We start from the raw sequence: 20,126 nt of genomic DNA on the forward strand, positions 1-20,126 counted from the left end.
CCATCTTTTTTTTCTCTCATCTAAATAATCTAGTGGGCCTATAAATAAAGATATATTTTTCAGCTGGTTCTTTATCAATAATGGTTAACCACTCCACACTATTGTAAAAAGCATTGTACAAACTGCTCAAAACGATGCAGTGGGGAGACAACTTATACTATTGGTTTTAAATTACCTTATTTGATTAGCATTATCATTTGTATTATGATATCAGGCATAGGGCTGCATAGTGTCTTAAAGACGATCATTTGTAATTATATAATAAATTTACAGATGAAACAGACAACCCGTTGTTGGTTGACTACCCCTCAATTGGTAATTTTATGGAAATTTTGCTGTTTTTGGTTATTATCTTGAATATTATTATAGATAAAGATCAAATGAAAACAGCAATAATGTTCAGCAAAGTAAGATCTACAAATAAGTTAACAAGACTGAAATGGTCATTTGACCTCTTTAGGATTATTGCCCTTTATAGTTAATTTTTAGCCATTTTTCGTAAATCTCAGTAGTCTTTTACAAAAATCTTCTCCTCTGAAACTACTGGGCCAAATTAATCTAAACTTGGCTACAATCATCTATGGGGTATTTAGTTTAAAAAATGTGTCCGTTGACCCGGCCATCAAATCAAGATGGCTGACACGGCTAAAAATAGAACATAGGGGTAAAATGCAGTTGTTGGCTTATAACTCAAAAACCAAAACATTAAGAGCAAATCTGACAGGGGGTAAATTTGATTATCAGGTCAAGATCTTTCTGCTCTGAAATTTACAGATGAATCAGACAACCAGTTGTTGGGTTGCTGCCTCTGAATTGGTAATTTTAAGGAAATTTTGCTGTTTTTGTTTATTATCTTGAATATTATTATAGATAGACATAAACTGTAAATAGCAATAATGTTCAGCAAAGTAAGATTTATAAATAAGTCAACACGACCGAAATGGTCAATTGATCCCTTTAGGAGTTATTGCCCTTTATATTAAATGTTTTACAATTTGCATAAAATTTGTAATTTTTTACTTACATTTTCCACTGAAACTACTGGGACCAGTTCATTATAGATAGATATAATTGTAAGCAGCAAGAATGTTTAGTTAAGTAAAATGTAAAAACACATCACTATCACCAAAACACAATTTGGTCATGAATCCATCTGCTTCCTTAGTTTAATATTCACATACATGACATAGACCAAGGTGAGTGACACAGGCTCTTTAGAGCCTTTAGTTATAATTTTCCAGAGCGTCAGGAAAGACCAAGGTAAAATGGTATTTTAGCCATTGGTGCATAACGTAAACAGTTTTATCAACGTTCTAGTTTTTAAATCGTTACATCACAATAATTTCTATTCTTTGAATCTCGTCCATTTATAATGGTTTTTTTTTCTAAACTTTATTAACAGAAACTTACTAATATTAGGGTTAAAGATGCACATAAGCGTTTCACTAAAGTTTTGCATGAGTGGTCCCGTATACTCGTTTTCTGCATTGGCCTAACTCAATCAAAAAAACTAAAATTAACACACTATAAACGAATAAATCTGATCTGAGATACCTGAATGGAAATGATAGTTAATAAAGTTGTAAGGGATAAATATTCAAAGTAAAAAAAAACCAACATTTTTTAGAAAATCATCACTTTTGAAAAAACTGTATAGGTTGCAGTCTTGTAATTGAATGCTCCATAGGATTACATGCTAAACAGCTGATCTTTGAAAAGATAAAAAGAAAAATGCTATATAGAAAGAAAAAAATCATGTTCATGTCACGTATGTACTAATATGAAATTGTGATTTAATCGCAAAAAAGGGGGTCTTGCCAAAAAAGTAACGCAATGCTGAAGTCAAAACATTTTTTTCTACTTTCTATTTGCTATTTTTACTAAGATGCAAGATTTTTTTAAAGTCTATATATATGTTTCAATTCAGCATAAACCTATAATCAAACGATAAAAATGAGTTCAGAAAAAAATCAGAAAAAAAATGCACTATTTTGTTACCCTCCATGTTTTGACATGCACCGGAAACTGGAGTTGTAATACAAGACTGGTACCTATATAGAGATTTATAATTATGCGGAATAACTTCAAATTTGTCCACATTAAGTTCCACAGGGTCCAAACTTTAATTTTGTTAGAAATGGAAAAACAAATACTTCTTATGACATATGCTTGATTTGTTGAATTTAAGCCTGTATTTAGATTTTAGATTTTGGAAATAATATCCATGTTGGTCAAAACGGAGGTTCAAAATTAAAATGTGCGTGATTTAATCAGAAATAAAATTACAAGGGTTCTATGCTGTGCCCAATCTAACTGTGTTTTAGACTTCTGATTTTGAGCCCGGTTTTATATGTCAGTCCAAATTGAGTTCCAAAGTTAAACTATGTTTGATTTCCTAAACTCTTCTATTATTGGAGTTATTTGATAATCTGAATCTAACCAGTGTATCTTGATATTTGTCTTAATGAACTATTTCTAAGTTTCTCCATAACAAGGTCCAAAGTAACTTAATTTAATCTCCATTTATTAGTTTTTAGTTGAATTATTTGGGTTCTTTTGTATGCTTAATCTAATCACGAATTTAGATTTTAGATTTTTGATTTTGTACACCATTAACAAGTTGTGATGAAAAAAGCGTGTTGTGTATAGGATTGATACTTGAATTTCACGAACAATAATATCTTGAATTTTTTTGAAATTTATTGAAACTGTCTCAGGTAAGGGAACGATATTTTTTTTTATTCTAAGGTTAGGGTCGAGGAGTTTTGATCGGGGTCAGAATATCCATTTGAAAAAAAATCCTGGTCAGAAAATTTATTTCAACCACTTCAGAAAAAAATTATTTATCTCCTCATTTTTTTAACTTAAATAGTAACGAGCATTTTTGTAGAGGGCAGTACAATATATTTCTAGAAAGTTAATCCAGAATATTTATTTTCAACTTAATGAGGTCATCAAAATTTTATGAATGATCTACTACTTTACTTTTACCAATAAATGTACTTTGCAATGAAATGAAAATTGCCGAAAGAATATAACTCCTAAATAAATATGTCTCGAGCAAATCTACTATGATACGACTGTATGAAAAACGTTCGTGATAAAAAAAATCAACAGAGTGCACTAAAATTTTGCAACGGCTCAAATTTTGAAGTAACATCCTCAGTGTGAATCCGATTTTTAACAAGATAGCAAAAATAAAATTATAGTTCATGTCTTTATATCGGCAAGTGCCCGACACAGAATGTTTTGAAAATTTTAAGTAACTTGGGTTAACTAAACTATTATATACCAATAATAGTGTTCAACAATAAATTTTTAAAAAGCAATAATATATAATTTTCGAAATAGAATAAATCTTTAAAAAAAAAAATCGTTTTCTTAAGGAAAGGGAATATTCATGGATAACTAATTGTTGTGATCCATTGCATGCTATTTGCAACTTAACTTATAGAGAATTAAATGATTTGAAAGTTGACCAAACATGTAAAAATTAGTTCAATACAATATTATAGGGGCATTAGCTACAAAATATAGAAGAAAATCAAGATCCCCTTTGCTATAGATAGGTAACACTAAACATTTTTAGCTGCAGGAAGGAAAATAATGCCAATAGTTGACGCGAAACGAGACTAAACTAGTTTGACATACTACAACTCGTTCTCATACTGGTATATACGATTATTAGCATAGTATATTCACCTATAGTAATATGAAATCAAACAGAACTTGAAAAAATAATTATACATTTACAGAAAATGTTAAATACTTTTTTGTTGTATCTTTTTGAAGTATCTCTATCAATTTGTTTTGAATTTTTAATGTTGTTAACAATAATAAAGTAAATACTAGTAGTCTTATTAGGTAGGTCATATTCATAAAAAGGGGAGGGAAATATAGCTGCTGCAAAGAAATGGAAAGTTTACAATTGGGGTAGTTAAAAATTTTCATAAAGTTTTTTTTTTCAACCGACTCTTATTGTCAATTTCTAGATGTAAGATTTGAGGCAGACTTGACTGTATCTGTTGTATCCTTTTTATATAGTCGCGACAGGATAGATGTGATCAACATAGTCACTGTAATTATTTAGGGAAATAATATTTTATTTTGATGCAGCATTTCAAATAACACCCTGAATTCAAGAATTTGAATTAAAACTCATTGAAATTGGTAAAGAAAGCAACAAACAACAACAAACAACGTCATATAATAATACTGACGCATACATGTTTCCGAGCGCTTCAAATGTTATTTGATCTTTGAATACATGAATGTTTAATTATAATCAATGCATCATAGATATCAGGACTTTCATGCCATGAAAAGTACAAAATGCAGTTTCCCCGCGCTTAAAGTTTGAGTATTTAAGTTCGACGATTTGAAAATTTTATTCACATTCCGTGAACATGGTACGAAGCCATATTGGAGGCTAAAAGATGGCAGATTATTGGCATGCGGTCATCAGGGTTGTCGTCAGATGGGCAACCATTATACTGTAGTCAGCAGGATTGTGCGGAAACACGTCCAAAGCAAGAAAATCATAGACTTGAAAGTTAAAAATATAATTTGTAAAATGATTGCAAAATCCTAAAATAAATCGAAGTAGTCTTGCTCTTGTTGATGTTGTCCTGTAGGAAAACACGAAGGCGGATATTTTTAGTCCTTTCTCCGATTTCGATCCTATCTTACTATTTTGACGAGATATTTAAATTTTTGAGAGCCTCCGCGATTGAGAGCCAATACTTTCTTTTCGTATTTGGGAAAACCCGCGTTTGAATGCCAACTTTAACGCTCATTATTACTGTGGCTCACGGAGGCGGGGGTCTTTTAAAACGAAAGATTGCAGTTCACAAGTTTTGACTTTATCAACGTCCTTTAACCAACCTAAATCAGTTTTTTTTTCATACTAGCTGAAAAAAAATACGTATGTGGTACTGAAGAACAGATATATGAAGATCTTTTAGGATGCTCAGTTTATTTTTGTGATGAAAATAATTTTTTGACAAAATATAGAGGAAAGTACACGACCCTTAGTGTACTTTCTTTCATTTCAATAGTAAAGAAATTCTTATTATCAAAATAGCATGCATATGCTACTAGAACGAAAACTTGTAAATACAATTATACTACTTGGTGCCTATATATCTATATTTAGTAATTAGCTTGAAAACTCTAAACGTGATCTGTTAATGCAATAAATAGGTTGAATTTTGCTATATTTAGGTCTTTTTTGCTTAATTAGCTCTTGTTTAAACGATAAAAAGATATCTTATGCAATCATTTCCTGCTATGTAAAACCCTAAGTAGCCCAGATCGTATACTAAGGGACCACTGTATTTTGACAGCCTCAGTGGAACAGGTAAAAATAGTTTAACATACATTTTTATATCTAAATACACAATTGATTTTCACCTGATCAGCATCAATGTATCAAACACTATCGTATATACGGTTCACTGACCAAACATGTGTTGATAATTGGAAAAATTATAAATGCAGAAAATAAGTTATACATGTTATATTTTGAGTAAGAAATTATTGATGTGATTAAACAAAAATTGAAATTATTCTGTAACATACATATGGATTATAAAAAAGGATAAAGCACAAGTGGTGAGTATTTAGCTCTTTGGTTGTTTTGGGTTTCTTTTATCCACGGGTTTTGAGTTTTCGGCTTTGAGCGTTCGTGATGAAGGTGAATATAGAAAAGTGCATGGGAATCATAAGATTTATAACATGTATAACGTACTGTTTTCGTTATTTTATTTATAATATGGAAACTGTATTTCTACTTTTTTACCATATCATTTTTAGTTTATGCTCAAAGACTATATTTAGGAATTCGACGTTAGTGTTATTATTTCCTCTCATTGTAGCACTACATGACCAAGAAATAATAGAATGGGTGGAAGACCAAAATACTTTTTTCGAAACCAGAGCAACACGTCACATACTGAGATCTCTACAATCGAATAACTGTATTGTTGTGACAGGAAGCTCAGGTTGTGGAAAATCATCAAATATACATCATGCTGCCTTACACTTACGTGACAGTTTGGGGTATGAGATAATACCAGTTTTGACAGGACCAATAGACATATTAAATTATTATAACAAAAACAAGAATCAAGTATTTGTTGTTGATGACATTTGGGGAAAGGAAACCATCAATATGCAGACATTGAAGACGTGGAGAGATAAATCAGAACAATTTGAGAAAATATTTGGAATATCAAAAAAAGATATAACAACTTTAAATGATGGAACTGTTTCGAGTAAAAAACTTTTGATTTCTTGCAGACTACATATATACAAAGAGGTCAAAGATCATCATATCACAAATGAAGAATGCAATTTGTTATCAGAAGAGTTGTGTTTGGTAGATGATGAAAGAATGTGCATGCTGCAAAAGTACATTTCAAATGACGTAATTACCAAATTGAATCAAGAACAAGTCATGGATAACGTTGATTTCTTCCCCTTGCTTTGTAAGTTGTCAAGAGGCAAAACACTAGAAGAATTAAAAGCACATTTTACCGCGCCCTTGGGTAGTATCAAAAGGAGCATAAGCACCATTACTGAGGAAAACAAATTTCAATTATGTGCTTTAACTCTGTGTGTTTTATTTGAGGGTGGATTCGATATAGATTTGCTAACATCGAGGTCACCTTCAAGGAAGAAGGACAAGCTAATATACATTACAAACGAATTAGACATAAAGTTAAGTCAAGAAACACATAGTAATGCATTAAAATTAGGTTTTTTTACGTTAAATAGCACCTATATAAAACTGAGAGGCACAATGTATAGAATTATACATGACAAAATTTTTAAGTTGGCAGCTGTTATCTGTGGACAGCATCTCACAGAATGTTTTATCAAATATGCCCCTTCCGTGTTGATTCGAGATCGTTTCATCTTTGAATCTCTAGCAGAAGTCCATAGTAATGATGATTCAATTGTACTTTTGAAAACCCAAGAAGAAGATTATTTTGAAAGACTGGTATGTGACTTAAAACATGATAACATTACAAGTACATTCAATAATAACCAATTGGTTTATCAGTTATTCATTAACGAGTTAATAATGTTTTTTAGCAGAAGTGATGATGCAAAATCAGTCTTGAAGAATCTCGATACAAAAAAGTGCGTTATAGAAAAGAAACATTTGCCTTTGTTGTTTAAGACAACACCTTTAATAGAATCAGCTTCAAGAGGATACTTTAGCATTGTTCAGTTTATGATTGATAATATCAAATGTAACGTAAAAAGTACAGACAGTCGAGGTAGGTCACCTTTGCATAAAGCTTCTCAAAAAGGACATTCAAATGTAGTTAAACTGCTATTAGGAAATAAAGCTGATACCTTGCAGTGTGACATATGGGGAAAGTCACCATTTCATTTAGCCTGTGAAGGAGGATATACAGACACAGTAAAACTGTTACTGCAGTACAATGCTGATGTCTTTCAGTGTGACAAAGATAAACGGTCTCCATTGCATGTGTCATGTAAAGGAGGGCATACGGATACAGCGAAACTGTTACTGCAGAAAAATGCTGATATCTTTCAGTGTGACATTTTCGAAACGTCACCATTTTATATGGCCTGTAAAGGAGGATATACAGAGACAGTAGAACTTTTGCTACAGTACAATGCTGATGTCTTTCGCTGTGACACACATCACAAGTGTCCACTACATGTGACATGTGAAGAAGGACATGTGGATATATTGAACCTGTTACTGCAGAACGATGCTGATATCTCTCAGTGTTCTCACCCGCTATTGCATTTTGGCTGTAAAGGAGGGCATATTGATATAGTTAAAATATTACTGCAGTACAATGCTGACGTCTTGCAGTGTGACCGTTTTGGTAATTCTCCATTGTTTGTTTCCTGTGAAGAAGGACATATAGAAATAGTAGAACTCTTACTGCAAAACAATGCTGACGTTACCGTCCATGAGGATGATGACGATTCTCCTTTGTATGTGTCCTGTCAAAGAGGTTATATAAAAATAGTGAAACTATTACTGCAGAACAATGCTGATGTCTCTCAGTGGGGCTTATTGGAAGAATCTCCATTACATGCAGCATGTGCTAATGGATATGCAGACATAGTGGAACTGTTACTGCAGTACAATGCTGATGTCTCCATGTGCAGCTATGATGGCAACACTCCATTGTTTATGGCTGTAATAATAGGACATACAGGTATAGTGAAGCTGTTGATAGAAAAAAATGCTGATCCATCTACGTGTAACAATGACGGTGAGTCTCCAATGTTTGTAGCTTGTGAACGTGGATATCTAGAAATAGTAGAAATATTTCTGAAGAACAACTGCGATGTTTTTCAGTGGGGCTTATTGGAAGAATCTCCATTACATGCAGCATGTGCTAATGGACATGCAGACATTGTCAACATGTTACTGCGGTACAATGCGGATCCCTCTCTGTGTAACAAATATGGAGAAACTCCATTATATGTGGCCTGTAAAAATGAAAGTATAGAAATTGTCAGACTTTTACTTAAAAACAATCCTGATGCCTCTCAGTTTATCAACGATCAAAATGAACGTATCATAGATACCAAGATTGAGATTTTATATTCACGCCAGACACGCCTTTCATCTACAAAACTGTCTCCTATATTTGTGGCCTGTCAGCAAAAAAAAACACCAGATATTGCCAAACTGTTGGTACAGCATAGAGCTGTTATATCTCGGTGTAACAATAATGAAGAATCGCCGTTGTTTGTGGCCTGTCAAAAATGCAATATAGATATTGTCAAACTGTTATTGCAGTACGATGCCGATGTTTCTCATTGTAATAATGATGGCGAGTCTCCATTGTACAAAGCCTGTGAAGGGGGGTCTACAGATCTAGTAGCATTGTTACTACTGAACCAAGCTGATCCATCTCGTTTTAGCAATAATGGAACATCACCATTGTTTGTGGCATGTCAAGAAGACAATATAGATATTGTCGAACTGTTATTGCAGTACGATGTCGATATATCCCATTGTAACAATAATGGTGAGTCTCCGTTGTACATAGCCTGTGAAGGGGGATCTACAGATCTAGTAAAATTGTTACTACAGAACAAAGCTGACATATCTCACTGTAATACAAATAGCCAGTCGTCATTGTATGTAGCTTGTAAAGAAAGTCATGTAGAAATTGTGAAATACTTACTTGAAAACAAGGCTGATATATCCCAGTGTGAAAAAAAAGATGGACGGTCACCTTTACATGTTGCGTGTGATATCGATTTATCTGACGCCTTTCAATTCATCGATAAAGACAGCCGTATTGAAATTGTAAAACTATTACTTGCATGGAATGCAGATGCTAGTATATGTGATAAGAATGGTCAGACTTCATTTGATATTGCTCGAAAGTCACAGTGTGAAGAAATTGTAAATCTTCTGGAGAAAAACCTCAGCTGCTAGTCCAAACTTTCGTGTCAACCTTGAACTATACAACAAGAAGATATCCGTTACTGTGAGACCTTTTAAGATCCATAGTTTATTCATTGTAACTCTATACCTAGTACGAATATAACACAAGTCATAACTTGCATACTAGAAATGTATATATGTAGAGTGTTTATTTACATGTTGGAATGTATGTACAATGTTTGGCTTTGTATGTAGAGTATGGAATTGATCATTACATGTATGTTGATTGTAGATTTGTATATATATGGAGTGTATTTGATTTGTTAGTTTATGATTTGTGTGAGTAATTGATTTGGTTAAATATAGATAAGATGGAAATGAAGAGTATATGCATTTTCTTTACGCAGATATGGAGATTTTCTTTCAAATTTAATGTTAATATTTGTATGGATTGAAGGTATTTGGTTAGGAGGGGTTGATAGAAATAGTCAAATAAAATGTTAAGTTTTAATCCAGGGAGTGTAACTATGTAGTTTGTTTCTGTGTTGATGAATTGTATGATATTTACGTTTGTATTTATTGTACAATGTCTGTATGAATGGAAGGTTTGTAAGTGTTTAGTATATGTAATGATTTGGTGTACTCAAACATGTGTTTATAGAGGGTAAGTGATTGATTTGTGTAGTCATATAATGTATGTCATTCGTCATTGTCGGCATGAAGTGTTAGGATTTGTCGTTGTATGTAGGGAGTGTTTACAATTTATTAGTGTGTGTACGAGGTGTAGGTATTAAACAATATATTTATGAAGCGTATGCATTTGGTCAGTGTGTGTATGTAATGTATGTATGCGGCCAGTATATTCATGTCTGTTATTTTCATTAGTCAGTGTATAAAATGTTTGTGTATCCTTGAACAGAGTATTATAGTTAGTATATGTATTGGGTGTACGATAATGTTTAGTGTTTGCATGCGTTTATGCCCTTATCAAGATTTTATATCAAATGTATGTAACTGGTCATTATATGCATGGAGTGAATATGATAAGTCAGTATATGCATTGAGAGTATGTTACTGGTTAGTATGTGTAAAAAGTATATGAAACTTATCAGTAAGTAAACTTTTACCTATATATTGTAATATACTTCTGCCTATCTAGTGTAAAATGCTATTATCTATTTGTATACCCCATTTATGAAGATCATGTTTTCTGGTCTGTGCATCCGTCTGTTCTTCCGTCCGTCCGGGTGGTCCCGTTTTAGGTTTCAGTTTTTGGTTAACGTTTTGGTTAACGTTTTGGTTAAAGTTTTTGGTCGTAGTAGTTTTTTTATGATCTTGAAACTGAGCAAACATGTCCACTATGATATGATCTTTCTAATTTCAATGCAAAAACTTGAGATTTTTATCCCATTTTACAATCCATTAAATATAGAAAATGATATAGCGGATGGGACATCCTCTTCTTTGGACACATTCTTGTTTGTAACATGTTTTTATGCCCCATCTACGATAGCAGAGGGGCATGATGATTTCTGGTACGTGCGTCCGATCGTCCGTCTGTCCGTCCGTTCGTTCGTCCGTCCGTCAGTCCCGCTTCAGGTTAAATTTTTTTGGTCAAGGTAGTTTTTGGTGAAGCTCAAGTCCACTTAAATTGAAACTTAGTACACATGTTTCGTATGATATGATCTTTCTAATTTTACAGCCAAATTAAACTTTTGTCCCCAATTTCATGGTCCATTGAACATGTAAAATAATAGCGCGAGTGGGGAATCCGTGTACCTTGGACAAATTCTTGTTTTCCTTTTATTGTAATATACTTTTTTTTATTCAATTATTGTTGTAATATACTTTTTGTATTTTTATTGTAACATACTTTAAACATTTTATTGTAATGTACTTTAATTTACTCATTGTAATATACTTATTTTAATCAGTTAATTGCTAAATACTTTTGATCAGTTTATTGTAATGTACTTTTGATATCTTTATTGGAATATATTTTAACCAATTAATTGTAATATATTTTAACCAATTAATTGTAATATATTTTAACCAATTAATTGTAATATATTTAAACCAATTAATTGAAATATTCTTTAATATTTTATTGTAATATTTTTAAACCAATCTACTGTTATATACTCTTTATATATTTTATTGTTATATACTTTATTCATTAAAAAGAATATGTGGTATGTGGTATGATTGCCAATGAGAAAATCCCACAAGAGACTAAATGACACAGAAATTGGCATCTATAGGGCATTGTTCGACGTCCGAAATGAGCAAATCCCATACCGCATAGTCAGCTATAGTAGGTCACGGAATGACTATGAAAAACAATTCAAACGAGAAAATTAACGGCCTAATAAATGTACAAAAGATACAAAAACAACTAATATGTTACACACACACAAACAACAACCACTGAATTACAGGCTCCTGACTTTGGACATGCACTTGGAGTAGGCTTAACTCATCATATGGATAAAAGTATAAATATTACAAATACAAGTAGACATGACCGGGTACTTGTAAATCAGTTTAATTACTTTATTGTAATAAACTTTAATCAGTTTATTGTAATATACTTTAATCAGTTTATTGTAGTTTACTTTAATAAGTGTATTGTAATATACTTGAATCAGTTTGTTGTAGTTTACTTTAATAAGTTTATTGTAATATACTTTAATCAGTTTATTGTAGTTTACTTTAATAAGTTTATTGTAATATACCTGAATCAGTTTATTGTAATATACTTTAATAAGTCTATTGTAATAAACTTGAATCAGTCTATTGTAATATACTTGAATCAGTTTATTGTAATATACTTGAATCAGTTTATTGTAATATTCTTGAATCAGTTTATTGTAATATACTTGAATCAGTTTATTGTATTATACTTGAATCAGTTTATTGTAATATACTTGAATCAGTCTATTGTAATATACTTGAATCGGTCTATTGTAATATACTTGAATCAGTCTATTGTAATAAACTTGAATCAGTCTATTGTAATATACTCGAATCAGTCTATTGTAATAAACTTGAATCAGTTTATTGTAATAAACTTGAATAAGTTAATTGTAATATACTTTAATAAGTTTATTGTAATATAATTCTTTCAATTTATTGTAATATACTTTTATCTAGTTTTGGTATTTTACTTTTATCTTATTATTGTAAAATACTTTAACTATTTATTGTAATATAATTTATCAGTTTTTTGTAATATAATTTAATCAGTTTAATTGTAATATAATTTATCAGTTTTATAGTAATATAATTTTATATATGGTTTGTATTTAATCTATTGTAATATACTTTGACTATTTATTGTAATATAAATTTATCAGTTTTATTGCTATATAATTAGGTCTTTCCACTTTTCTGTGGAAAGACCTATTGTTTTTCTTCTGATTATTTTTTTTTTCTTCCGCCTAATTTTGTTCTTGCGATAAACATTTGTTTCGCAATATGTCGCTTAGATATTTTGTATATGATATCGAACAGTTTATGCGCTTTTGAAATTTACCCTGCGTAAACGAATACTTTTCTTTGTAGGAGTTATCTCCCCAAACACTGTTTTCCTTGTTATGGCATCTCCTTCGCAACCGTTAAAGATCATGACAAATTTATTTTACAAAATTGTTCGTTACATCCTCAGTAATTTTTGGCGTATTTGGATCGAAGCGATTCGAAGAAATTTTATAGGAGTTATCTATCTTTTCGGAATAAATTTGTCGGTATGTTTTTTCAACTCATAAACCGTTAACCGTATAACCCTGGAATGTTTTTATTTGAGTCCCCTGATTCCTTACTTAGAAAATTATGTCAAGGTCAAAGGTCAAGGTCATATTTTAGATTTTCATATGTCTTTGATTTCCCTATAACTCTTGAACGGTTATAGATACAAAAAAATTAAGCAGTGAAAAATGCTTGGTACTTCAAGGGGCAACTTTTTTTACATTATGACTATATTGATTTTACCATCATGTAAGGGACATAACTCCCATCGATGGTTTTTAAATGGCCATTTTTAGGCAAAACTCTTAAACTAAAGGTCCTTGACCCATAGGGTCTTTTGCAATGACCTTGTGGAGCAATGACCTTGACGAAGGTTACAAGGTCAAAGGTCAAGGTCATCAAATTATGTGGTTTTGGCACTATTTAAACAGTTTTATGTGTGTTTGAATTTCAACCAACCAACCAACCAACCAACCAACCAACCAACCAACCAACCAACCAACCAATCAATCAATCAATCAATCAATCAATCAATCAATCAATCATGATCATGATCATGTTCAATCAATCAATCATGTTTCCGTCTCATGTGTTTCTTATAGGGTTCAACCAACCAACCAACCAACCAACCAACCAACCAATCAATCAATCAATCAATCAATCATGCATGATCATGATCAACCAATCATGTTTCCGTCTCATGTGTTTAATATAGGGTCCAATATCTTCTTTGTGTCTTTTTCCGTGTTTCAATTGACCCTATCCAATGTGTTTAACCAACCAACCAACCAACCAACCAACCAACCAACTAATCAATCAATCAATCAATCAATCAATCAATCAATCAATCAATCATGATCATGATCAATCAATCATGTTTCCGTCTCATGTGTTTAATATAGGGTCCAAGATCTTTGTTTCTTTTTCCGTGTTTCAATTGACCCCATCCAACGTGTTTAACCAACCAACCAACCAACTAACCAACTTATCAATCAATCAATCAATCAATCAATCAATCAATCTGTATGACTGTTTAATCATGACAGTTTATTGAAGGAACAAACTCTCAATTATTCAAGAAAAATTGAAATTTAATATTGTTCTTACGTCACTTCTGAAAAAAAATCCACATGTTCTCTGAAACTACAAGTACAATCGACCTCAAAATTTGCAGTCAGCAGGGCATACATGTACTAAACGTTTATAAAAAAACTTGGTGCAGATATCTCTCAAAGCTTTTCCTAGAGAAAAGAAATGGCAATGCCGTAAAAATAGTTTGCTAGGTCCGTAAATCTCAGTAAAAACCTACAATAAAATGTCCGCTCCGAGTTTGAAATACTAATCTGTGTTACAAACAGGTGCTGAAAAATGTACATTATCAGAAAATAATCAATAAATGTGTTTTAAAGTTACACCGGATCAATTAAATCCAAAACATGCACTACTTGTGAAATGTCATCAAAATGTCATTTTCCTACAATGACAAAAGAAATTACATTGTGTACATTCCATCTCTATAGATGTTGTCTGTTTAACGTCCCCACCTAAAAAGAAATAAAAAGACTATCTTTTCGTTATTATAAACCCGTGTCACGTGATGTGGCGCGCGCGCTGTACCTAAAATAAAACAAAAACTTTCCAAACTAAACATGAAACTTCTCCGGTAACAATAATATAGACCCCATACAGAAAGAAACAAACAAACAAAGAAACAAACAAACACCCCCCAATTCAATTAATTTTACAGGGGGAAAGACCCCCTACAATTGCTTTTTTAAAGCAATTGATTTATATTTTTATCTATAGTTTCTGTATAGTTTTGTTTGAAATAAGGGAGATACTAACAAAATTTGGGAAAATATTACTTCCAGTCTTAAATACGTACGTTGTATTTACAATGATTCCATCAAATGTATTGTCATCATCTGTTTATACATATATATTATGCAGACAAGCGGAACAGATGAGCTTCCAGACAACATAAGAACATGGTACAGTATATGTATACCATATTCATGTTTATATTGGTTTAGGTATTGGTTCTGATATAAAATGTTGTTTTTTTTCATGTTTTTCTTGAATTAGTAGATGACAATGATTAACATTAGTTTTGTTTTTAATTTGCTACTAAATAATGTTTGTAAATAAAATCAACTCTTATTTTGAATATTTGTACGTATTTGCTTAATTTTTTGCGGGCATATATATGTTTTGGTTATCAGTGGGTGGCAGTGATTTATATCAGTACTGAATATAGTTTTAAAAAATGGTTTCTTTTTGGACTTTGTAATAAGTTATTAGGATAAGAATACACAGTGTACAAGGTAGTCAAATACAAATGAACGATGTCAATACAAGTTAATATTGATAGTGTTAACAAATAGAATAATTTTATGATTAAAATAACAATCAGTTGACATTGTACCAACGCATGATTCCAATAGAAGGCGAATATTATATCGATAGTGTTTTAAAGATGTACTTGAGAGTGAAATTTAAAAAAAAATGAAAATTGATACTACGAGTCAGAAGTGCATTAGTAAAAGATCAAAATAAGCTAAAAATATTAATAGGTCATGGAGCTTCTTTTCGATATATTTGATTTTTTTAAATATGGCGGGAAATAGCTGATTCGGACTTTTACCCAAAGTTTGCATTGGTATTATTTGGTCTTAAATAAAATTTGAAAAAATAAAAAGTCTGCTTAAACTTTTGTAAATGACTTTTTATGAGTAATTAAGTCTTATATAAAAGAAAAAGTTATGCGTCAAAATATTTTATCTTCAGCCTAGTGTCGTATAAAAAAAAGAAAGCGGAATATCTGACATAAATTCCAATACCTCACCTAAGTACATCCTTAATTGCAATTGGATAGTAATACTGTGTTCCTTACTTTTTAGATACAACTGTTCAATAGCATGCTTGTTTGCATTTGTTTACATTTCTAAAAACTTGTTTTTTGTTATTTTGTTTTTTTGTTTGTTTGTTTGTTTGTTTTATTTGGTTTTTTAGGTGTTTGCGAAATAGTCGTTTCATGTCAGTACAATAGTTGTGTATATCAATATATAATAATACTTAATACCAATATAACTGTATGACATATTTTATAAATCGAATTTTATTCTTTTATTATTTTATAAAAGCAGAACAGACAATTTAAAAAACAAATCTATATATGAAAGTTTTACAATACTGTTGTATGAGTCGTACCAACTTTACAATTATCAGTTTTACTTTAGACAGAAAAAGTCTTAACTGTATTAGATAGGTCCAAAGTGATGCTAAAAGTATTTGTTGGTGTAAAAAAATAAACAACTTCTGCATTTTTTAAGGTGCAACTAATAGGGGAAAACAATGGCTGTATTTCACCTTAGAACTGCATATAAATATATTTTTCAAAACATCAAATATGGCACTGGAATTGTTTTCATATACATTTGTACATGTACGAAACATTATATTAATCGTCAACCAGTCTGATGTTTTATACATATGATATAGGTAGTTGTTGTTTTTTAAATCTATAATTTATATTTTTTCATACGAGTCCTTTTTTTCAAGATGTCTATTTGTTAATTGTTAATTGATTATTTTTGTTTCATTACACAATTTATTATAAAATGACAAAGAACTCAGCTTTGCTCAGTGTGGGGTGATACTAGTGGATATATGCCTTAACTAAAAATTCAAATAATGTGTTTTAACTGTAGTACCATGTAGATGATTTTTGATGATGTAATTAGCTAAAATTGGAAAAAAATCTGTATTTAAGAATTGATACTGCTTTAGTTCGGGAACTTAAGATCTTTAAAGTAAAGCGAGAAAGGACTGACTCAAATGTTTACCTTTCATAATACATTGCCATCATTTTGGTCTCAAATTATGAAGAAAAAAATCTATAATCGGCTTCAATGTTGGAAGTCACATGTTTATGAGCTATTGAAGTATTATGTGAGTCGAATGTTTTGTGTAATATCATAAAAAAAAGAAGATGTGGTATGATTGCTAGTGTTACAACCTTCAACAAGAGACCAAATGTAATAAATAATAACTAAAGGTCACTGTACAGCCTTCAACAATGATCAAAGCCCATACCGCATAGTCAAAACTTTAAGGTAAAATATTTCACTATGTATCGTTAACAGTGAGAGATAAAAATTAACAAGGGGATCGCGCATCTCAAACCTGGCTTGCTTACATCCTTAATAAGCACAAAGAATGGTTACAGCTCGGTTTGTTTTGCTATTTCACTATATATGGCTCGTTTTAAATGAAAACAATTGACTAACATTTTATTTCTGGTATGTTTAGATTAATCTTAGCATTGTATTGTTTATTTAGTAGCATTGACATTCGTATTTTCACATAATATGAAAGACAAATAATGAATAAATTCATACAAAAATATATAGCTTTGTGTTTCTATTATTAAAACATGATGAACAAGTAATATGCAAAACAAAAGCATGGATTACATTAACGACACAGCAACAGGAAATGACACAAAATTCTATTTTTAAGCGTGGTAGATATGATGAGTTGCGTCTTCAAATACTTACTACTTGTTTATTGATATACATGTAGTTGTAGAAGAAACAAGGTTAAAATGAATAATAATGAGTACGAAAAGCTAAAATCAAAAAGATGAAAATCAGAACACCTGAAAAAAGCTTAAAATCATGCCGTCTAAGAAAAAATAATTCCATAATGGCCGACAAATTCAAAATGGCCGCCAACACTTATGAGGCAGAGTAAAAAAAAATGGTACAATTGATCATTTGAAAATAAAAAGCACAAAACTTTGCATATTGCTAGTTATGCTACTTATTAATCTTTTCTGGATATTGAACTATTGAATAATCAAAAGTAATTCCTTAATGACCGACAAATTCAAAATGGCCGCCAAAAGTCTTATTATCAGAAACTATGTCGGGTATATCTAGAAAGCTATTAGCGTCACTGATACGTTATTTTTAGACGAAACCCGCATCTGGCATACAGAAGTTATCCACAAGGAATATACAAACCAATTTAAGATCAAAGTTTTTACAACATGGCCACTGAAAAGACATTCAGGGTATCAAGTGTAGAATATGACAAACCGACTAAAAATCATATAATATTGATTGGGCAAATTGCATCCTATGTCAAGAAATTATAGATGAAAAATTTATATGCCCATTTGATTCTTAACGTCTAAATGTTGGTGCTGATTTATCAATCTTTAGCTGACAATATTAAGAAGTTTCATGAATAACAATTGATGCCTGAAGGCATTAATGTGTGCATTGAAAACTTAGATGAGGGATCTGAAATAGCACACTTTCATTGACCGAAAGGCATGTTGGCACAAATCTTGCAACTTAAAACTGAACAGGACAAAATTGAATAGAGCAGAAAAACGAACCTCACATGTGAGGATAGATAAAATAGAATAAAGCAACCACATCTAAAAGAAAACTATACATGATAGCTTTTCTTATCAGTACACCAGTAACCCGTCTGTGTGCTTTTTCCATAATGAAAATAGCCAAGAAGCCCTTCATGAGTCCTCAACATTTCGATAAGATACACGTTTGAGAGATTGTGCAGTAAAATTAAATGACACATTGTTACTTGCAAAGTTAAGAACTGTTGATCTAATTGCACAGGAAGAAAAGTACTACTCTGAATGTTTAGTTTCCTTATATAATCGTGCATCTCGAATGGAAATGAAAAATGATAATGTCGAATCTAAGAAGGAAAGTCAAATCCATGGTACTATTGCATTTTCAGAACTAGTCTCTTATATATATGAAACAATATCATGCGATGAGACCATAAGTGTTTAAAAACTGTCAGATCTATGTAAACTTTATACGGAAAGAATAACACGTCTACGAGCAGATGTTTCATCTCGAGTTAATAGTACACGACGGAAACAAAGAACTGTATATAATTTCCCTATCTTAGATGCTTACAAACATTTTGGTCTTTTGTGGATAGTTGTCTCATTGGCAATCATACCACATCTTTTTTTTTATAAGGCCTTGAAAACATTATTGCTTTCAAAGATGACATTGGTCCTGCATTGAAGAGAGTCTGATTAGAGGACTTTGATAATAAGTTTGTCAACATATCAAAAGCAGCTAGATTTGTTCGTAAAGATATTTTTGCATCAAATTTAGAATTTAAAGCAACCTTCCCAAATGGATGTCAGGAAGTTTCTGTACCCCAGTCATTGCTTTTTTTGTTCAGTATAATTCAGTTTGGACCTTACATTCAGGATCGTTCATAGTCTCAGTCGACATTAACAATAGCACTGTCTGTCTCCTACGACTGAGTGTTAGAAATTTCAACTACCATGGCCAATGATGCTTGTCGTCGTTATGTCCAAGAAGGTATTGTTTGCGCTACCAATCTACTATGAAATGTGTTTACTTAATCTGCTGTAGACAACATTGATCATAATCCAAGCAGTATCTCGTTAAAAAATACATTCCATGGTACAGGTATATCTTTATTCCAACAGATTTCAGAGGATGTTCAAGGCGTTGTTCAAACATTTGACCAATCTGAAACTATGTTGAAATGCCAGTCAAAGAGAGTGCCTCTTTTACCAGAGAGTTATTCAAATCTTCCACCAGCTGTACTAAGATCCAGCAAACCAAATATCCCATTAGTTGAAGGAGAACTTTTAATTGACATGTCCTTAGTTCCAGCTGCATCAAAAGAGGAATTCAAATGGCTGAACAGCTGTGGATAGGATTTGGCATTGGAAAGAACTTCCGATATATTTCAATTCCTGGATTGTTTCTTGCTCTAGGACCATTAGAATTGAAAGTCTTTCCACTGTTTCATTCTTTTACCAGTTCTGACACAGTATCAGCTTTTTCTGGGAAAGGTAAGAAATCAGCTTGGGACACATGGTTCGTATATTAGGAGTTGTCAGAAGCATTTCTGCAGGTTATCGAGAATCCAAATGAAGTGGAAATTCTAAAAG

The 20,126-nt window shown here is 31.6% G+C and overlaps 1 protein-coding gene across 1 annotated transcript in view; it reads left to right on the top strand.

The window, feature by feature from the left end:
* Positions 1-19,889, top strand: part of LOC134695304 (uncharacterized) — a 34,258-nt gene extending 14,369 nt beyond the window's left edge. Inside the window, exons 6-7 of the mRNA XM_063556528.1 lie at positions 5,877-9,415; positions 19,656-19,889. Of these exons, the coding sequence (XP_063412598.1) occupies positions 5,877-9,415; positions 19,656-19,889 (3,773 nt within the window). The remainder of the gene's footprint in view (positions 1-5,876; positions 9,416-19,655) is intronic.
* The last annotated feature ends 237 nt before the right edge of the window (positions 19,890-20,126 follow it).

Source organism: Mytilus trossulus, chromosome 13, assembly GCF_036588685.1.
Source record: "Mytilus trossulus isolate FHL-02 chromosome 13, PNRI_Mtr1.1.1.hap1, whole genome shotgun sequence".
NCBI lineage: Eukaryota > Metazoa > Mollusca > Bivalvia > Mytilida > Mytilidae > Mytilus > Mytilus trossulus.